Below are 22636 nucleotides of genomic sequence, written 5' to 3'. Positions count from 1 at the left end.
ATTACTTTATGTAAATAAGTACTGTGATTAATAATTTAAGAGAATGTTTAAAATCTGGCTGGCATTAATTCAATCCAATTAAAAATTATTACAAAGTAAGGACAACAAAATCGCTAAAATTCAACCCCGAGTCAAGTAAATGGTTTACGAGGGTCGTTTGAAAAGTCCGTGCAAAAATAAAAACTACTTAATTTTTTGGGGTAAACCTTTTTTATTTTTCAACATAGTCTCCTTTTAGGCTTATACACTTCGTCCAACGCTGCTCTAGTTTGTTGATCCCTTCCGAATAATAGGATTTGTCCAAGTCTGAAAAATAGCCATTCGTTTCTGCAATCACCTCCTCGTTTGAATAAAATCTTTTTCCCGCCAGCCATTTCTTCATATTGGGGAACAAATAGTAGTCCGAGGGAGCCAAGTCTGGAGAATAGGGGGGATGTGAAACGAGTTGGAACCCTATTTCCATTAATTTTGCGACCACAACTGCTGAGGTATGAGCTGGTGCGTTGTCGTGATGGAAAAGGACTTTTTTGTGGGCCAATCGTGGGCGTTTTTCTTGCAGCTCGGTTTTCAAACGGTCCAATAACGATGAATAATATGCACCTGTAATAGTTTTACCCTTTTCCAGATAGTCGATGAGGATTATTCCTTGCGAATCCCAAAAGACAGTCGCCATAATCTTTCCGGCCGAAGGAACAGTCTTCGCCTTTTTTGGCGCAGATTCCCCCTTGGTGACCCATTGTTTAGATTGTTCTTTGGTCTCAGGAGTGTAGTGATGTAATCCATGTTTCATCCACAGTGACGAAACGACGCTTAAAGTCCTGCGGATTCTTCTGGAACAGCTGCAAACCGTCCTTGCAACACTTCACACGATTTCGTTTTTGGTCAAGCGTGAGCAATCGCGGCACCCATCTTGCGGATAGCTTTGTCATGTCCAAATGTTGATGCAAAATATTATGTAGCCGTTCATTCGAGATGCCCACAGCACTAGCAATCTCACGCACCTTCACTCTTCTGTCATCCATCACCATATCATGGATTTTATCAATGATTTCTGGAGTAGTAACCTCAACAGGGCGTCCAGAACGTTCAGCGTCACTTGTGCTCATATGGCCACTCAGAAAATTTTGAAACCACTTATAAACTGTTCTAATCGAAGGTGCAGAGTCACCATAATGTTTATCAAGCTTCTCCTGAGGTGTTTTGCCTTTCATAAAGTAGTGTTTAATCAACACACGAAATTCTTTTTCGTCCATTTTCTGAAAATCACTCGACTTCCTCGATTCAAACGAATGCCAAACACAAAGAAATAGACCGATCTGGCTGGAACTTGGTGTGTGTTCTTCCAAGAGATGCTACTAACTAAACATAACATAGCGCCAGTAGTGCTATCTCTCTGACTTTGCACGGACTTTTCAAACGACCCTCGTATTTATCGTTAAAAATTTCTTTTTTCACTGAATCTAAGCTGGAATTTCGACTTTTTTCTTTCACTGTGTTTTAACTTATTAAAACTGCCCGATGGTTACGGTAAAAAGGGTTGATCATCAAAAACTGTAAAAAAAAAAGGGTAATTTTGAAACTTTGACAAAATTTGTTGTCTTTTCTCCTAAAAAAGAAAACTTTCTTTAAATTATAGGGCATAATACTGTTTTCTGTAATTCAACCATCCCGCATAGCCCCACCCTGAAGAAGGTAATAAAATTTGTCGAAACGTTGGTAAAAAGACGAGTTTTTTTTTATTTTCAAACATTTTTTTAACATTAAGTTATATAAATTCATAATGAAATGCTTTTTCTTTTAAAAACTGTTAAGTTTTTGTTAAAAAGAGATAAATTTACATTTTAGTACAATTAGGATATTGCGTGACTATTTTATCATAAGCATCAACGTATGAGTTAACAAAATCTGAAATTTTATAAGCTGCTTTTGTTGACCACGAGTAAGCTGCATTTGTGACAATTAAGGAAATCGTATGGTTCGTACATGAGCAAGAAATTATCTCCTTATAGGAATGATACAATTCAATCGCCTGAAAAATAACAATATTTGATGAAATAATTTTAAATTTTCAATGTACCACATTTTAAAAGTAAATATGCCAACATGTGTGTGAGGATTTAAAAGATAAATTCCATTTCGGTTGACTGCTAAAGTTTTGTGCTCATCCTGAAGAGTACTAGATTTATGTACAGTAAAAAATGCAGAACCGAACGTATGCCATCTTTGTGCCACTTTAAGAAAGTTTATTTTAGCGTCTTCACTGGACATACCTGCCAAAGATAGTAACTATGTTATGATACACAAATACGTAATTTGTTTCAAGACTTTTTCTTATCGAAATTATAAAATTATTTAAATAAAATGTATTTAACAACAGTAATGTATCAGAATATATAGTTAGATTAGAAGAAAGAAAAAAAACTATTTACTTTCTTTAAAATAAAATTTTGATTGAATCGATGTGAGTTACAATCTAGTCCCTGTAGACTCAAATCGATATATTCAGATTCAGCTTCCAGCATGTTCTCGATTTTTATTACACTTTGATCATTCATTTTCTAAAAATCACTTTTTCTAATTAAAAGACCTTAAACCGGTGGGGGAAATTTGACATAATCGCATAAATATCTTAATCAAGTAAGATACGTACAATATAAACGAATTTATTGCATTCAATCTAACCGAATAAGAATGTTTCAAACCAAAAATATTGGACTGTAAAGTCCAATGAAGATAATTGAAGGGAGTGTGACTTCCATGATGAGGATGCTTTGATAGTATTTTCTGGGTTTCTAGGGCATTTAGGACGAAAAGCTTAGTGAGGACGGTAGAGCTTGGTCCATAAGGGTTCCCATAATACCCTGAGCATGCAGCAAAATGCCACAGTAGTTTGTGCAGTGCAACAAAGCGTGGAGTAATCCACAGGATAGAGGCAGTCGAAAAATTTGATAATTAGAGGCGCTTAAGTTAAAGACGGTATTAATCCAACAAAACTGGGAGGGAGGCTATTCGGAAGAACCCAAAGGTCGCTAGATGGTCCACTGCAAAAAAAACAGTAAACAACTGTTGAAACCAACGTGTAGGCCGCCTGACAATGGAGAGTCTGTGTAGGTTTATGTGAATCACTGTGAAGGGCGTTCGGCTCTTTGCGGCCACTTCTAAGAATAGCCTATTTGGAAAATCGAAAAAAAATACCACAAACAGAAAATAAGTCACACTTTTTACGTCTACGGCAAAAACAGAATTGTAAGGTTTCTTTTAAGTGCCTGAGTGATGACAGAGCACCCAGTGACAATAAAAGTAAACTAAACTAATTAACCTGCATCTCAAACAAATAAGAGTTACATTTTTTACTGAGATAAATCTGCGTATTTATCTAAACATAATACCATTTTACTGCAAGACAAATTTTCACCTTTTATTTGTTTGTAAGCTTTATAAATACAGTCCAACCATTCACGAGCTCCAAGTTGATCAATTAAATGCTCCGGGACAATGTGTTGCAGTTGCTTCCTGCAAGATAAATATGGATTAATAATAATAAAATTGCGTTATTTAAGAAAGATTTTAGGGAAAACGAAGAGAGATAGAATCCAGGAATGTAACTGTGAGAAGAGACCTGGACATTGAACCGGCCGTAGAGATTATTTAAAAGGAATCAACTCAGATGGTTCGGTCATGTTATGAGAATGGCAGATAATAGAATTTCTAGGGTAACGTACAGAAGGAAGAAGACGACGCGGCCACTCTCGAAGGACATGGGAAGAAGTGATAAGAGAGAACCTGTTGGAGAAGGGAGTAGAATGGAGGAAAGGGAAGGAGCTTGCCAGGGATAGGGAGTGAATGGAGAGGATTATGTAAGGCCTCAACACTGCCTAGGCGGTAGAAGAGGATAGATTAGGATGATGAACAAACACTGTCCCTGTTGGAGAAGGGAGTAGAATGGAGGAAGGGGAAGGAGCTGGCCAGGGATAGGAGTGAATGGAGAAGATTATGTAAGGCCTCAACACTGCCTAGGCGCTAGAAGAGAATAGATTAGGATGATGAACAAACACTGTCCCTGTTGGAGAAGGGAGTAGAATGGAGGAAGGGGAAGGAGCTGGCCAGGGATAGGAGTGAATGGAGAAGATTATGTAAGGCCTCAACACTGCCTAGGCGCTAGAAGAGAATAGATTAGGATGATGAACAAACACTGTCCCTGTTGGAGAAGGGAGTAGAATGGAGGAAGGGGAAGGAGCTGGCCAGGGATAGGAGTGAATGGAGAAGATTATGTAAGGCCTCAACACTGCCTAGGCGCTAGAAGAGAATAGATTATGATGATGATAAAAAAAAGTGATTATCTATGGGAAGTTAAGTTTGCATTAAAAGGAACTAAATTATTGTGTCATTTGCATAAATGATGAATAAAGTGTAAGGGTCTACAGATCCTAGCTCCTGTTAGACAAAATATACTGTTTTTTTTGTTTAGGCTGTAGAAGTATCTATTTCAGTCTTTTTGAAGAATTTAGAACTCTTTTATTACCTCTACCAATTCTTTTACCGATTCTTTTACTCGTAATTTTAATCTTTATAATTATCTTTACCTCTAAATCTGACACGTATATTCTAGCTTACTTCTTTCTAGTATATTCTACTTAAAATATAAATTATTGTAAACACCTTAATTAGTTGGATATTCGGGACTGTACTTTATTTAATCAAGGCGGAAGAAAAAAAAGTGGAAGACGATTGAACTTCATCTGCATTAATAAATTTCTCGCAATTAAAATCCACAATTTTTGGATTAGACCTTTTTTTTAGGCAGTGTTGTTCTAAAAATCCGCTCCTAGAATTTATTTAATATATAAATTAAAATACTCTATATAAACATTTATTAGCTCACAAGATTTCATTTTCTGGTTGTATAATTTGTTTACGATCGTATTCAGCTATAAATAGAAGAGCTCCAATGTAGATGGCATCGTCTATCGAACAATTATGTACTCCTAAAGTAAAGAAAGAAAAAAATCAAAGCAACTTTTTTATAAATTATTCTTTATGTCTATTAATTAAATCAAATCGTAAATACCAGTCATATATTTTGGCAATTCTTGGTAAAAATGGCAAACAAGATCTGCAATTGTATCTACTCCAGCGTACGTATTTATCCATAACTTCTTGACAAAATGTAATTCATAATTATATCTAGGTGTTTCAGTTCCTAGTAAAAAAATATTATGTTTTTTTGTGAATTTGTTGTAATAATGAACGTAATATAAGTATACGCTTAATATAAAAAATTTGTCATCATCGCAATACTTATTAGGACTATCTAGTGATAGAAAGTAAAGATTTTTTGGGGGAATTATGAGGTATTGGCTGCCACGGATACTTGGTACGACGAGGTATTATTGACGCAGCTTCTAATATTAGAGTTTCCATTTATAATAAATTATCTTATGAAATTTGTATGAAGATTATTTTCAAATTTTTCCAAAATTTAAGTTAATGATCTTAAGATTAGGTGTACCTTAGAAATAATTAGGTTTATTTTTTTTATATACCTCGCGACCCAAATTTCGAATCTAAAATCCGCAAATACATATACTTCTTCTTCTCTAGCACCGGGCTAATGAAAAAGCATCACCTTGGTCATAATTAGAAAAAGTGAAGGGGGAAAAAAAACATCAAACCTGTAGTAGAGAAAGGGAAATTGCAAGCTTCAAGTATAGCATCAAAGACATAATCTTGACTAGGAAGTACAATCGCATTATTTTCTGAGGAAATCATCAAGCTGAAGCCTTCTACATTTTTTAGTCCAAGCCAATCGCCAATAGTAAATATTAGTTCATCGACGTTTGTAAATGATTCAATATAAAAGAACTAGAGAAAAATTACAGTAAAAAAAATAAAATTTCATATTATTGAAGCTTTAGAGCTTATAATTAAGAAAAAAAATTAAATATCCTACATGTGACATTCCATTTGGAAAAAGAACATTATGAATTACTGGACCACCATTCTGTACTGACTCCACTTCGAACCAGTGATGAGATAACCTTCTATTACCTTTATGGTAAATTTTTTCTAATCTTCTTAAACATTCTTGGCTAATTTTTGTTGGCCTTGTTACTAAAAATAGTTTTAAATCCTACAAAAGAACAAAAGTGCAATCTTAGCACAAAATTCTAGCAAATGGAGAAGTATAATAAAAAAGGTTCTTAGGACAATTAATGCATTATATAACAGAAAAAAAAAGAATCAGTAGGGAACCTATCACACAATAAAATCGGTTAACCAAGAAAAGTATTATAAATACCTGCATAAGTATTGAAGAACAAGAAAATAAACCTGTGGCCAACCACATTAATTCCCATATTCGGTTTTCACTTGATTGGTTAGGATTTTCAGTTAATTGTTTCATTAGTTGACAGTAAAGTTCATCTCTTAAGGCTTCCTGAATTCATTTTGTTTTACAGAAAAATTAATAATTTAGTTCTGTTTATTTAATGAAAAAAATATATTCAGTAGCAGGTAAATATTCAGTAACCATTGCTATTTTTAGATCTGCGAAACATGATCTTCAAACATACTGATATCAAGATGTTCTGGGTTGAGTTACAAGAGCGTTTTAACAAGAAAGAATGCATCTATAGTTCTAAAACATGATAGTACAAGGCTAAAACTATCATTTATACCGTTTAACATTTCCCTCATTATAGTCTTAAAGAAAAACTTAATACTTATCAAAATTAGTAAATTACAAGAAGAAGAGAAAAACCTGAGACCTGAACTAGAGGTGGGTCGAATATTGTTCTAGTGTGTGGAATTTGCCCACTAAAACTTCGATCTCCAGAATAGTTGAGAATTGCGGTAAACATTGATGTAGCACCTTGAAGATGTGGACTGAGATCTTTATGTAATGGTTGCCATAGAAGATTTTTAGAAAACTGCCAAAGTTCTGGTCGTTTCTCTCTCTTACTTCCTACAGGCGCTCTGGATACTGCCCTGAAATCAGCGGACATTCAATAAATTATTACTATTAGACTGGATAGGAATGCATGTTCGCTATTTACAAGCATTTATAGAAAAATTATAGCAAACAGCTGTAGACTATTTAAACATCTATATATGTCTCAAGAATTTGGCAGTAAAAACAAGGTTATTCTTGAAGAAACTATAATATTCTGGTGAAGAGAAGCTATTTGGCAGAAATAAGAATGAGTTAAAAAGAATATCAGACTTGATCACAAAGCGGTTGAGGAAAAGTATGGCCACGTTAAGTTTGGCGGTTGAATTCAAACAAATTGTAACTCTTTTTAATTCAAACAATAATTTATTTACAATTTTTTCGCCTAATATTGTAAATTATGATATAATGGATCAGATATTCATTAATTTTACTTGACAAGGTAATATTTATTGGACTTATTACCTGAAATATTTCATAGCGTACGTTTCCAGTGTGTGTTTCCCAACCAAGAGTGATTTCTTAGTAAGATTCTTGTCTGATACTTCATTTTTTAGGGCATCCTTAAAAAAAAAATTTTTTTACAAAAATATTATTCAAATTAAAAAAAAAAGGAAGTGAAACACAAACTCCATTTTTCTAGTAGCAAGGAAAAGTGCAGTTTCTTTTTTAAACGATTTTATGCGATCAATTACTTTTGCTTATGGATCAAATGAATCAACTTATGAAGACGGCTGAAAATCTGAAATAAGGAGGACAATATCAGCAATGAAGATTATGAATCGTTCTTTTACTAATTGGTATCCAAAATCTATACGACTAGGTTGGATGAAATTATATACACATGCTCGAAAGTTATCCGAGTTATTATACACATGCTCGAAAGTCCTAATCCGAGTTATTTTAGAACAGACATGCAGATGTTGACATGTATGCATTGATTTTTGCTTCTTTAGTTGATTTATTTTAGCTTTATTCACTGTTTAACTTTTTCTGAGATTTATTTTCAATTTATACACGCAACTACACAATAGTTTACATAACAATATATTTTTTTATTTATTTTTTTAACTTCGTGAATTTCAATATACTAAGAAAAAGAAAAATGAAGAGTAATTTATAGTGGGGACCCCTGATTTTGGTATTTTGTTTTTTCCGGGCCACGCGAGTGCCAGAGACGGCCATCGGCTAAACCACTAAGAATCCCCCAAGATTTCTAACACAGTTTTGAAACATAACTCCAAGAAATTTACTTACTAATACAAATTGTGCAGGCATGTTTAACGTTGGTAATACTATAACCATTTTTGACGGGAATTCTCCCAAACTATTTGTATTAGAGTTAAATCCTTTTAACCATTCAGAACTCATTGAAAACACTTCTTCGAGGATGACCAAATCGCCTTTATGTAGACTCAGAAAATTTTCATCTAGAAATAAATAAGCAATTAATTTTTTTTAATAAATTTCCAGTTATTTTTATATTTTTTAGGATTGAAAAAAAGGAATCAATACCTGGTGATGAATAATTATTTATGGCCAACGCATATCTAGAACGTCCTCTAAGCTCCTTTAGAATCCAATTTATCAAGTGATTAATAACTTCAGCGTAAGTAGTTTGGAAAACAAATTTACTATTATGAATTGTGAGTATGTGTATCTGATCTTTGTCATCTCCGATTGAACTGTTCAAAATTACATCATTTTCAATCGTAATCAAACATTTTTATGATTGTAATTTCCGTTTCTAACAAAATTTACCTATATTCAATTGCTGCGATTTCAACATAATAGATTTTCATCAATATTTCTGTAGTATTTTTAACGAAATATATTCCATCAGAATTGATGGCCATTAACAACGGTGTTACACCAAAACTGATACCTAAACATAGAATTAATAATTTTAAGGTGTAGAATTTTCTATGGTATAACAGTACAGAATCTAATTTCACGCTGAAATAAAGATTACACTTGTTTTTTTTATGGCATCATCTGATTTACTGACGCTCGTGACAACATCCGTCAAAGCAGGAATATCGTCGTATGTAACGTTCTGACCATTTCATCTTGTTCACCCTGAGGACAAATGAATCTACTAACCCCTTTATCAGTGCAGTTACTTCATCAGAACACCGACCCATCTCTATTTAATCAGTGCATTCTCAGCTAAAAATCGCAATTATAGCGAAGAACCCCTAATCTGTGGGTAAAGCTCTAATTTCCGACCATAAATGTCTTTTCCAGTGTTAAAAACTGCTTATTCTACAATCCTTGATCCATCTGAGTAGGGATAGAGCCTGTTCTGAACGGGATATCGACGAGAGATGGTCTTGAGAGCCATTTGCGAATCTCTCCTTACCTCGTTAAATTCAATTTAGTCTTCGCTAGGAATCTAGGTGGTACATTACTTCAAACGAAAGACTATCCCTCTTTTCTGTTACTATTTCGTGGATACAATCATCCTGACTACAGAACATGATGGGTTAAATTATTATTACTTATTTTTACCTAAATTAAAAATAACTCATGTTATTTACCAGCTATTTGATTGACTTCGTAATATTTAGAAAACAAAAGTGCCCATTTTCTTTTAGCGAATTCCACGACATCTTGTTTAACTTCTTCTTCTAATAAATCACATTTAAGAAAATAACTCTGCAATATACAAGTAATTCACTTTATGTTACACTAACATCACAGATATTTTTGTTTTGCTAATGATTGATTAGAAGTGATTTTATTATACCTTATTAAAAGTGTCCGTCACTAATTTTACCCAATATACTATTCCTTGTTTCTGAACTAATGAAATGGGCACTACTTCTTTGATAAGATTTGTGAGTATTTCTGGCAACAGAATTTTTCCACAGGTCACGTAATAATGTTGGGCTACTAAGAGGGAAAGTTCGATGTCCTGTTAAAGAAAAAAAAGGATATTCAATGATTATGTTCAAGTTCTTAAAAAGCAAGTGGGAAAGGCTGCTTCCTCTGTGACAGAACTTCTCCCTTCATTTCCGTAAAATAGTGGTGTCTCGAAGTAGTGAGAGAGAACGAGCTTTTAAAGTTAGATTTTAATATGGGATGCCTGCTATCTAAGTTAGGACTGGATGAACTAAAGACCGTCTTAGATCTTTAGTCCTATTCTAGAACTGATAAGCAAAGATCCGATTTCTGTTTCAAGGAATACGAATCCACCAATGGCTTTGGAGCGGGAAAGGTAGTTACTAGGAGTTGATAGTAAAGGCACATCCATCCTAATAGTCTGCTGGTCAAGGCAATGATCTTTTTATGAGCACCTGACCCACAGGACAAAGGCATAAATAGGGCGATTTTTCATTTTGAGTTTGGATTATAATCAAGATCGAAATAAGCTCCCAGTAGCCAACTCAAGGGATATATCCATAATTTACTCTTGAACCCAACTGTAATCAGTATTTGGAAAAAGGATTACATCAAAATGAAAATAATTAATTTGAATAATTACCTTAGAACAACGATAATCTCCTAAACTGGAACCATATATTATTTGATTATAAACAAGATTTGTAGCTATCGGGTCAAATATAAAACTTTGCCAAGGAGAAAACATCTCTTTGCGAAACAATAAAGTCCAGACATCATCCCCTTCTGGCAGTCCACGTTCTTTGGCTAATGCTTCACAATGAGAAATTCCATCCATAACATGACATCCTCCACTCTCCAAAGATAAGCACTGTTAGCAAAATAGAGAAGAAGAAGAAATACACAAATTAACATCAAAAACAATTATGTGTCCATCATTTTTTACCTTGCCAAACATGCTGATGAACAAAGAGAAACCAAATTTTTCAGCTAAATTAATTCTTTCGGCAACTTTTCTACAAACTTCATTTGCTGTTGTTGCAGCATCAGCGTTCATTGAGACTGTTGAACCATCCACTAAATGAATTTTTAAAGTGATTGGCTTCAGAACTTTCAATGCCTTTACAATAACAGAAAATAAAATGTCTATTATTTATTATTTAAAAAAAAAAAAAAAAAACCCTTCAATATTACGTTAAGCCACGTCTACATGGTTCCTTCCTTCCGGCCGAATGTTAGTTAGGCCTGCAACATTGATTTGATATTTTTTTCAAAGGAATATTTATTTTTGTGGGGTTCTGGTGAGCTGTGAAGAACAGCTACTCTACAGCTGAGACATATTACTATAATGAGCACACTTAAGATTAATTTAATAATATTCTACATATTTCACGACAATTTAATTACATAAAGAGCTATAAAAAGAAGTCATGGGAATGGACACCAGAATTTTTGATTTTAATTAGTCATGAAATTCGGGATGTTTTCATATAAATTGTGAACTTATCCAGATATGAACCAAAATAAAATGAAATATTTTTACAAAAACCCAAAAGTAAAATGGGCTTGAAGAAAAAAAACCTAAACACATTGTGTTAGCATGAAATCTTTAGCCTCTAGGAGTAAAATTCAATTTGGAAGAGATGTACACAACTATGTAAACGTGGCTTGATGATTAATTATTTAAAAAAAAAAAAAAATTACATTCAATTCAAAAGCTGTAGGCGGATCATTTCTAGTCCCGCAGAGCAACGTTCTTTGTAATCGCATTATACAATCTAATTTGTTGCCATTTTCAGCCATAAAATGTAGTAAAGTTGGTGCAAATTTTGGCGTTGGTGCAAAACATGAAGCACATAAAGTCATAAGTAACCATCCATATAATTCAGACACTTTGCTTGGATTTCTGGATAACTGCTTACAAAGCTGGCAATAGATTTCATCTCTTAAACAGATTTAATCAGAATTTTATTATAAAATTAGGAGTTAAATTAAATCCATCTTCGGAAAGTTCATAAGCAGACAGGATAGTAGATACACCAACTTTATAATAACAACGTACAAATATTATATTGTCAATAAGCCCTGAAGATGACCTAGTAAAAAATTAATTATTGTAATAATTATGATTGAAATTGGCAATATTCTTTCTATTCTACGTATGTATAACGTACGTGCGTACTCAGGTATCTTTTTTCTTAAAAAATTTGCTTAGAGGCAGTTTTGGGAGAGGAGGGATGGAAATAGGCTTACCTCTTAAATTATCATTTAGTTTAATTCACGGGTTTTTTACAAAGTATAATGTCAGAAAGAATTAATTATGTTTCAGAATTTGGAGTATGAAGAAAATAGGAGCTTGAAAATTATGGTTAGTATTCACATAAGATTCTTTTTGTTTCTAGAATTTGCAAGGAACGAAAGATTATGTATTCCGAGTGGTGTGATTCACCATTAGTGATTTGTTTAGAAAAGATTTCTGTTCAAATTTATTAGCTCTTACTGTTTATAACATTTATTTGTTTAGTTTTTAAATTTAATACGCTGTATTGAATGTAACCATTTTGGCACTTGACGTTAATTTTTAATAAAATTAAAAAGTAAATAAATGTGATTGTTTTTTTTTCCTGTCTGTCAAGGCGCTTAGTGTAAGCATTAGTTTTTAATCTTATCAATTTTTGATAAAATCTATTATATTCTAGTACTTACACGTATTTATTTATTTATTTATTTTTAATCTAACACTTTAAATACTCATCTAAGTTTCTTAAATTTCCGCATCATCGATTTGCCCGCATTTTAGAGCTGAAAACAATTAAGAAAAAAGTATTTTGGTTTAAAAATTGGGTTGTCTTTGGCAGAAAAGTACACTTGCGAGTTCGTCCCTGGATTGGATAGTTTTGATAAGTGGCAAGATCAATTGTCGGCCATTGTGCAATGTTTGAGATTGAGGCATTATGAGAAGTCTGTATAGAGAGAGCCTGTTCAGTCTTTGCATAAAGAACTTGAATATTCTTTAGAAGTACTAAATTTAGAGTCCAGCATAATGGATATTTCATTCAAAGACTTGAGTTGTTTTTTTTTTTTTTTAATTACGTTGCGAGTTGTTAAATTTAAATTATAACCCTTGGTTTGAAAGAGAGCCTAGTTGCTGCTCTTTGTGTAATCTTCCGCGTGAGGGAGGATATGTGCCACTTTTTGGGGGTAGGTCAGATACTTTCTTAATTTAGATATCCCTATTTAGGTGCAAAAACTTTATCAAAAAGTCAGCTAGTTCAATTTCTTAATGGCCACAATTTTGTAAGCCTTGTTAAATTTGCACAGCAATCTTGGATTTATCGCCAATACTTGGTTAAAGAGTTTAATTTTAATCAGTAATTACTCTTTATTTTTAAACCTTATCCATTATATATATTTTATTTTATTTTATTTTTAATGTAATTATTATCCCTATCTTTATTTTTGTTTGAGGTCATTTTTATTTTACTTTTTCCTCATTTAATTTAGATATGTACTTATCTACAACATTTGGATTATTTAAAGTAATATTGAATATGTTTTTAAGATTATGTCTTTATTTATTTTTTGTAATTTGGATAGATTTCTTTTTGTTTTTTCTGTTTATATCTTTATTTCTTTTCACACTCATTATCAACCTTCGGCAGACGGTTCTATGTTACCATGCCGTAAAATGTGTTGAATTTCTTTACTTTTGTATATATTATTTTATTAATAAAACATTATTACTCACCTAAGTGTTGGCCTTAGTATACCATGCCCAATTATAAAATGTAGTTTGTCCAACAAATCACTTTCAACATTATTCAGCCAATCTTTATAGCTAGCAGCCAGTGATTCCGCTTCTAACTGTCCTCTTTTTATTTCTGATAGCAATTTAGTTCTATGAGCTAGCGTTAAATGAACCAACTTAGAAGGTCCTACTTCTAATGTGTTCTTCGAAGCTCTTTCTTCTCCCTCCTTAAATCATTAGTTAAACCAATGAACAGAAATAAATTCATAAATAAATTGAAAAGAGGAACGCTTGAATAAGAAATACCTTACCTTAAATGCTTTATAAGCATCTATATATTGCTTGGAGTTTATGTAACTTTTAGAAATAGTCTTACAAAGTTGGCTCATAATAGGTTGTTTCTTAGTTGTAATGTTAACTTGTTTTTGTGATTCATCCAAATCTTCCATAAATCTCAGTATAGTTACCCAGACAGCAGTAGCTGCCTAATAAATTACCATGAAAATAATTATATTCCATCAAATGCAATTAATCTTCTATCAAAATCTTCTGAAAACTTTACCAATTGATCACCAGGTGATGAAAGTTCAAGTAATGGTTGATGTAGTTTTTTAGTTGAATGTCTATAGCTAACATTGCCAGTGAAATTAGTAGCAGCGAACTTTGGAAAACTGATTACATCTTTACTATGGAGTATTTCATTAACGTTAATTGCTGATGAATTCGCTTCCTGCAATCATGATGACAATTATAAAGCTAACTACTTAATTAGACTAACTACTTTACTAACTTGAAGTTGAATAACACAAAGTTTAATAAGCAGATATGTACAGCGGAGTTGCCTAGTCCTGATAAGATAAGCAGACCATAAATGTTAATACTAAATAGTTTATTGCCAAAAAGACTATTGTGGCTCTCTTAGGCAGAAAGTTAGAGGCCGATGAACCGGTTTCAGCTTTCCACAACAGCCGAAAAATAAAGTTTTCGAAAGATATTTTGTATAGCGTTAGTCAATTAGGGGAAGAAAATTTAAAAAGTTTAAGAAAAAAAATAATTTTTTTTTTTTTCCTGGAAGGTTTAGGACGGAAAAAGTAGGACAGCGATTTGAATTAGATCCAAGTGCAGCGATATTCATATTCAAATATTTACTTACTTTTGCAGTTGGTGTGGTACATTGATCGTCTACTGCTAGTTCAAAGACTTTGGTTATCCAGTTTTCGAGGCCTTCTTCGCTGATTGATATATTTCTTTGCACCTGAAAAAGTTTTCTTATTGTTTAACTTCTTTCTTGGTGATACATCCTTTAAGGGTATGGGCGTAAGGGGAAATTCGAAAGTTTAATTTTTAAACAATTTCGTTTAAAACTTACGGCAATTGGAGGCACTAACAAAACTGGTGACATATTGGCTAATTTAATTTGTTTCCTCAATAATAAACCACGACATCTTGCCTGAAAAATGTAGTCTTAATATAATAGATCATAAAACAAATAAAAATTCCAATCAAATTTTCTATTAATAACTACTTTACTTACTTGAAGTCGAATAACACAAAGTTTAATAAGCAAATATGTACAGCGGAGTTGCCTAGACCTGATACAGGCTTGCAGTCTAAGATATCCTTGTCGAATTTGTCGATACAACGATCGTGGTTTATATCCACGCCAAAATAGTTGGACAGTATGGGCTGCTTTCTTCATTTTCATGAACCTGAATTATTCCATTACCATGCGCAAATACTTTATGTGGAAAAAAATTTGTTAATTTAATAGAAAACATTTTTTCATACCTTTTTCTGAATATATAACATCTAATATTTTTTTGAATAATTATTGCACTTCTTGTGAGTATATTTTCTCGATACAGTTCTAATAATTCATCTGGTATTTTTAGAAAGATTTTCGTTTTACCTAGTCTGTATTCATTATTTTTTAACAATTTCTCACAAATAATTTTTGTGGCTGATTTTGGATCTGGAATCTAAGAGAAAGATCAAGTATTATTAACAATGATTTCCTCAGAACAATAATTTATAACAGAACAATAATTTCCAAGGGCGGCCTATAATATCCATATACCTTAGATAAAGGGGGACAACCAGGAAGAAGCAGTCTATATCTAAGAATAAAGTGGATATAAGTATGTCTAATAGGATACCCTGATTGTCTAATAAGTGCCGTTTCCATTATTCCCAAATATCGCAATTGTTGGCAGACCAATGCATGATGAAAATCCTGTAAAAAATAAATAAAAATCTTTAGGTAAATTACGTAATGTCAATGTTGCAACCATTTTCAATGCATTTATTAAAAGCAAATAACTTACATATTAAAAACAACAAAATTTTAACATTAATATGAGTAATAAAGGAGTTAAAAAAAATTTATGATTAAATAGTTAAGTGGAATTACGTGGAACAGCATAACTCAAAAACCAAACATGATAGAAAATTCAAATTCGATAATTCGAATCAGGGCCGGATCCGGTAATAAACTTTTTGACAAAATTAGCCAACGGGAACTATCACTTTTCTGAATCAATTTATTTTTTTTTTTAATCTTTCGCGAAACGCACATTGAAACGTTTTCTGAAACGCTTTTCTTTAAACTTTTTTTGCTCATTGCACATTGTACGTCCATCTTTTATTAAGAACATTTTCCAAGTAGTATGCATCTTAAGGCAGTTTTGAGGGAGAGAGATTTAAGAGATCATTATTGGAGTAAGACTAAGAGGTTTTTTTCAAAATTAACTCAAAAACGACTCTAAAGATGGACTTCGACGAAATGAGTAGTTAAAGAAAACAAAATGAAGATGTAGAGGGAACTGGAATGATCTGTTTAAGGAGAAGTTAAGATACTTCAGGTGATGCAGAAAGGACTAAGCAAGCAAGGATTTTAGGAGGAAAGCTCTATTATATAAAGTATAAACAGTGGAAATCCTTTTTCAGAACAACAAAAAAAAAACATTAATGAATGATACTTTAAATCTAAAAAAGAAAAATCTAATTAACGGTTTTTTACAATACTTACTTTTGGTGATTTATTATGATTCGGTTTAATACAGCGTATAAAAACCGGTTCACAAGCGTTCAAAGTAGCCATTAGAGATTCCATAGAGACCATATACTGAGCCACTAATGTTGGACTATTTGATTTGGAATTAACCAATAAATATTTGGAGAAAATATTTTTCAAGAATAAACTATTAGAATTTCTAATCAAATCCAACCAGTCAGAGCTTAATGTATTCATATTTTTCTCTACAATTCCTATAATTTTAGACTGTATTAATCATAAATAATTTCATTAAATACAAGGTTTATTTTTATATTACTAAAGTATTTGCCATTATTTTTTTGTTTTGTTTTACCTTCTGTAGAGTAAATAACCTTGCCAGCATAATGTTTAATACCAAATGATCTGCTAACTTCTGATTTTGATTGGAAATAGTAATCATGATCTGAATAATATTGATTGACATTCACCAAATAGCCTTCGTCACTGCCCTGTAACAGAAGTAATAAATTACGTCACCAATAAGAAAAATTTTCTTCTAAAACTTGCCCCTTATAGGATGAAAAATTATTGCCAGTTTCAGTCATTATAAACTTTATTATGCCGAGCTTTCGACCTAGGGACTAGATCATCTTCAGGGCTAATTTACAATATACTGTTTACTGGTTGATGTGTCTTCTGTCTTATCTGTTCATGGACATTCATGGAGTCCACATAAATAACAAGGAGTACCTTAGGGTTTGCGTTGTAGGAAATATTGTTGTTATACGTAAAAGTAATGATTTTGATTGTTCTCAATTTTCCTATCCAACTGGATAAGTAGGTAATGATGCACGTTTGTGCGGCTATCATCTATAGCTGAAGGTCGCACCAACAAAAACAAAAATAAGGGAAAGCGATGCATGAAATAACTTTTCTCTCGCTTAAAGTGGTATTAACAGTTGAATTTCCTCCAGAATGGGCATATTTTAACGCTTTTTGAAAAGAAAAGAATGAAGCTATGTCCCCGAGAACAGTTATATATACAGTTGAAGTAAGTTCGTTATAATATTTTAAAACACTGATAGAAAAAAAAAATATGATGCAATTTACATACTTTCGGGAATCTTGATTGTTCATCAATCAGCATAAGAACGCCTTGTTTGGTTCCAAGTAAATTTAGCACACTTTGATTATCTTTATATTCCAGATTGTGCCAATCAATTCCTTCATTTTTATATTCTTCTTGTTCAATTTTGAACACTTGTTGGACGAAAAATTGTTGAAGATGTTCATTGGCAAAGTTTATACAAAGTTGTTCAAAACTGAAAATAAAAATTATTATTCCCATGAATGCAATCTTTAAAAAAAAAAAAAAAAAAAAAATCATTACAAAATTATTAAGTACCTATTTATGGTAAAATTTTCAAAGCCAAATATATCTAAAATTCCAGTAGAAACTGTTCTTGAAGTGTGATGATCCGAAATGGATTTATTAATTTTTATCAAAACATATGTAAATATTCTAGAATATAAAGACATAGCAAATGCATCTCTTTTTGAAAGTGCTTGACTTTTAGTTATATGAGATACCTTGAAAAAAATTAAGAAAAATATTAAGATAAAGTCCAGCTTAGTTGTCTTGTATTTCTATTATTATTCGTCCGAGTATAGGGTCTAGCCTTAAGTCATCTACTGCACCTCTGGGCTCATAGTATCCCTAAACAAAACGACAGAAGTACTACCCTTATGCAGCCTGAATAGAAGTAGTCTAAGAGCCCAGAGTTACACCACACGAGACTGACACCTCAAGCTGACTCCGCAGAATAACATTAATAAATACCACTTATTTTTCCCACATTACTCTCTCCTACAATTGTATTCATGTCGAACACTCCGAGCTGTTACAATCTAATTTTCCTGTTAAATAAAAAAATTTTTAAAAAGCTCTTGGCTCTTTCAAATATCATAACTCAGGACGATTTAATCTGGTCTACGCGCACGATGGGTTCAGAAAAAGTTTCCACATGGAATTCCTCCTGAGTTTACCCGTTTTTTCTTTACTAGCCCTATGCAAACTGTGAAGAAACAGAAGTAATTGGGCTTAGATTAGACTATAAGGAAGTTGGTACAAATAGCCTCTTTTTGCTGGAGTGCCTGGGAAGCAGGATCGAACAATCGAAGATTTGGAAGCATACGTCATTTCAAATTACATAACTAAGGAATAGGTCTTCACAAGATCTAAATACTTACCACTTTATTACCCAGTACAATAATTGTCCTTTTTGTCAAAGTTTCAATTAACAATGATTTCTCAAATCCCAGTAGTTCATTTATCATTTTTAAATGATCATCATGTTGAACATCGCATGCATCTTCATTCTCTTTTTTTTTTAAAAAAAAATGCAATATAAGTAAATTGTTACAAAAGAAATTAAAAAAAAAAATAAAACAATGAAATTCTAGACTGGACGATAAGAATTACCTTTTACACTTTCAGTATATCTTAAATTGCCAATATGTAAGATTGATGCGAGAGCTTTAAACATATCTTCAGTCTCTTGCGCACCAAATTTTAATGTGATTAAGGCATCTTTCAGTTGCAGAAATTCTACACTTTCATCTCGACCTGGACAATGCAATTGACGACCCTAGAAATGTAAACAAAAGTTTCAATTATGAATTATTAAAGCTGATATAAAACTTCAAATTATGTTAAATTGTGTGCTCAGAATTAGATCAGTTGCATATTGCTTACGTTTAGAAATGACAACAATTTGTTATTTGCCTTTTTTTAAGTCTAAAGTTAAATAAGCGTAAATTGTACAGAAAATAAAAGAAATTCGTACAATTTCATAAAAAATACTGCTTCGACGCACTAAACTTGAACATGTTTTCATAGAACGGTCATAGCTTAGGCATGAAACTGGTAAAACTTCTGAGAAAATTGACTGCTTCTGACAAAAAATCACCAGCAGTTGGTAGAACTTTCACCTAGAAATACCAACTCAAGTTCGGCGAACTGTGCCGAAACTATTTAATGATTATACGTAAGCAGGGTCGCAAAAAAAAAAAATTTTTGAAACTGAGAACAGAACTTTTCTTCCAGAACTGTTCTACCCAGGACTGTGGGGAACTCAAATATTCAATTGAAAAGGCTAAGTAGAATAATAATTCAGAGGTAGTGTCAGACAGAAACAATTTGAATTTATCAGGATAAACAAGGCAACACATGCGACGCCGGATAAAATCAGCGATAAAATAAGATTGATTAATCATAAAAATAATCGATAAAAATTGATTGAATTAATTTACCTGTTTTAAATAGAAATATTCTTCTGGATTTTTTAAATGTAGGAACTGCTTTTCACTATTCGATAATCCAGCCAACATGCTATAGAAAATATGATAATTTCTATCGCCCCAGTTCTGTGACTTTATTCTAGATTTTTCAAGTAGATAATGTTGGATACAAGCTCCAGACATAGCGTAATTTGAATCGAAAGAAATCTCAATATATTTCCCAAATCTAGAAGAGTTATCATTCTTCGTAGTTTTAGCATTTCCAAAAGCTAAACACACACCCACACAAATCAATAAAAACATACATTTAAAATTTTTTCAAAAGATGAGTGTTTGTATGCGGATTATATTGAAAGTAATTTTTAGGTTATTTACCTTCTAAAATTGGATTTGCTTTTATAATTTGAGTTCCAACAATACTTTTACTGCTAACTGTTGCCAAATAATTTAACAATAATTTTGTACTCTCAGTTTTTCCAGCTCCCGTTTCGCCACTGATTCAAATTATGACTGTTAGAAACATTTAAATTATTCACAAAATTTTTACTGAAAATCAATTTGAGCAAATTAATTAAAGAATTACCTAATAACTATACATTGATTTCTGTTCAATCTTTTCATATTTGAAACAGTTTGTGCACTAAGTGCATAAATATGAGGCGGTAGTTCGCAAATTCTTTTATTTTGATATTGATAGATAAAAGTATTTGTATATATGGGCAATGTTTCATAAGGATTGACTGCAACAAGGATGCCTCCTATGTATGTCTGAAAATATTTCAAGTAATTAATAAGCAGAGAATAGATATAATGCGGATCTTAGGCAGATTAATATACTAAATTGTTTCATACGCAGGCATCTCAAAATCAGTAATTTCTGGTAAACACTGAAAATAGAAAATCTGCACGATTTTAAAACTTTCTTCTTAAGAAGGGTAAGAGAATCTCATGAATACAGTCTTACTTATTGAACCAGCTGCTAATGTAAAATTAGTTCGTTAATTTGGTTTTTTAAACTATAGTTAGTCTTTAAATTGTAACTACTAATCAATTGACTTTTTTAACAAAAAACAAAAACCTTCACTGTTGTCTTCTGTTCAATGATCGGGTAAGAAGTGTTAAGTAAATTTTCTAATTTTAATCTATCATTTTTATCAACTGGCTTAAAAGACATTAGAATTGTATTCATCAATGAAATGAAAATGCAGACCAGAGTCTTCTTCAAATCTATCCTCATTATGAGAACTGCCAAGTCATGTAACCACTCGGTATTATTCCCGAACATCGCAATTACTTCTTCCACATTTCTTAAGAAAACAACGAAAAAATTACTTACATAAATATTGCCAGCCAAATATCTAATTTGTAAATTACGAAGTATTGCATGTTCTTTTAAATCAGACAAATTTATCATATCATCTATTGGTTGTATGTCTGCATTATTAATACTTTTTATTATATCTTCTGGTTTTACAATTATCACCTTAAATATTAAGAATATATTGTGATAAAAATTATTAATCAAAAAAGCTTGAATCTGTAGATTGACAAATGTTTATAACTTACACTCCCATCATCACTTGCAACTTTAATAACATTTCCATTGGATATAACTTTAGCAGACCAAGGAAGTAAAAATTCGTCACTCTTTACAGGTCTTATCCAAACATATTCACCTACAACCTGTTGCGGAGGGAAATAATTTTAGGTAATTGTTCTAAAACAAGTTTCTTCATTGAATTATCTATAAAATACACTTTTTTTCTTTGTAGAAAGACGATAAGAAATAAAGGGACAAAATGTGCATCTGCTTTTTGATGGTTTCCTCTTTATTCACAAACGGAAATAGCCTTGTGGAAACAAAAGTCATTCCGCTGTAAATCAGTTCTCACAAAATGCGGCTCCGAGATCCCACTGTAGTCAGGTGATATTGATTACCTAAGCACTTCGAGATGATGAAACAACTCATTCCTCTCCATCTTTGTCCTCCGTACCAATTATTGTATGGAAAGCTCCCCTAAGAGGAGGTTCTAAGTAAGGTTCCAGGTACCAGGAAAATCCACGAAGAGCGGAATGTCGACAGGGATAACCAATTCCAGGTGAAACTAACGCCATCCACCTCTCTAGCTGAGGAAACCTGGCACTCTAGGAATGTTTCAGGAAAAGAGAGGAACCAGTAGTTTGATTTAACCATTAACTGGAGTCTTGTATACTCCTTCCCGCAAAACCCTCCGCAGATATTCCAAAGATGGTACCTCCAACTAAGAAAGGGTTCTAGAAAGAGAGTACTGCAAAAGGTTACATGGAATAGAAATTTCTCAGTGAAATTCGAGTCCTGCGAAATGGCCAACATTATTCATCTGTGGGGCTGCACCAGAACTAAACAACTGCAACATAAGCTGGGTCTGACAAAAAAAATAAAAAAATCTAAACCCGGTCTGGTCTTGTGCCACCTATCGTACTCAACTGCTCCAACAAATCGAACATGACCAGAAGCCTACGATAAAGCCATTCCCTACATAGACCCTGCACCTAACCTCCTCACCTGCAAAACAATGAAAGTGAGTGGCTTTTTCCCACTACCTAAATAACCCTATAAAAGCGTATGAATATGATATATTTTTCCTTAAATCTCAAGCTCAGTAAGACATGGATGTAACCTGTCCTTTTGAGATACGACCGACACAAACACAAATTCAAGTACTAACAGTCTGAACCCCAATCAGCATTGCCGACAATACGTCATCGTATGATTAAACCTTAAAGACTTATGCTGTGAAGACGTCCATTTCTGGAAGCT

The 22636-nt window shown here is 32.6% G+C and overlaps 1 protein-coding gene across 5 annotated transcripts; it reads right to left on the bottom strand.

Annotated features, from left to right (window-relative positions):
• Positions 1 to 1706: 1706 nt before the first annotated feature.
• On the bottom strand, positions 1707 to 21544 carry LOC141456133 (myosin-VIIa-like). 5 transcript variants are annotated; one of them, XM_074131815.1, is made up of 37 exons: positions 21403 to 21543; positions 21173 to 21319; positions 20420 to 20604; positions 20212 to 20330; positions 19849 to 20105; positions 19019 to 19184; positions 18787 to 18917; positions 17942 to 18126; positions 17651 to 17858; positions 16910 to 17045; positions 16570 to 16808; positions 15619 to 15774; positions 15330 to 15520; positions 15076 to 15250; positions 14911 to 14991; positions 14695 to 14796; positions 14104 to 14271; positions 13853 to 14026; positions 13542 to 13768; positions 11498 to 11738; positions 10740 to 10913; positions 10437 to 10664; positions 9699 to 9866; positions 9490 to 9607; positions 8711 to 8834; positions 8465 to 8634; positions 8207 to 8379; positions 7415 to 7512; positions 6768 to 6987; positions 6299 to 6436; positions 5951 to 6130; positions 5673 to 5862; positions 5069 to 5200; positions 4883 to 4985; positions 3416 to 3513; positions 2104 to 2270; positions 1707 to 2029 (listed from the first exon to the last, which is right to left on the bottom strand). In XM_074131815.1, the coding sequence occupies exons 2-37, from the start codon at positions 21248 to 21250 to the stop codon at positions 1835 to 1837; spliced, it is 5895 nt and encodes a 1964-aa protein (XP_073987916.1). In that variant the 5' UTR covers positions 21251 to 21319; positions 21403 to 21543; the 3' UTR covers positions 1707 to 1834. The 5 variants fall into 5 exon arrangements, 4 of the variants coding, with proteins under 4 accessions (XP_073987916.1, XP_073987917.1, XP_073987919.1 ...); XR_012459621.1 differs by lacking the exon at positions 1707 to 2029 and adding an exon at positions 4660 to 4825 and having other exon boundaries at positions 2232 to 2270; positions 4917 to 4985; positions 21403 to 21544; XM_074131816.1 differs by lacking the exons at positions 21173 to 21319; positions 21403 to 21543 and having other exon boundaries at positions 1708 to 2029; positions 20212 to 20346.
• Between the last annotated feature and the right edge of the window lie 1092 nt (positions 21545 to 22636).

This window comes from Rhodnius prolixus, unplaced genomic scaffold, assembly GCF_049639745.1.
Source record: "Rhodnius prolixus isolate KJV_2025 unplaced genomic scaffold, Rpr scaffold_4, whole genome shotgun sequence".
In the NCBI taxonomy this organism is placed as follows: domain Eukaryota; kingdom Metazoa; phylum Arthropoda; class Insecta; order Hemiptera; family Reduviidae; genus Rhodnius; species Rhodnius prolixus.
The sequence above is the reverse complement of the archived record's forward strand: the minus strand, read 5'-3'. Positions and strand labels throughout refer to the sequence as shown.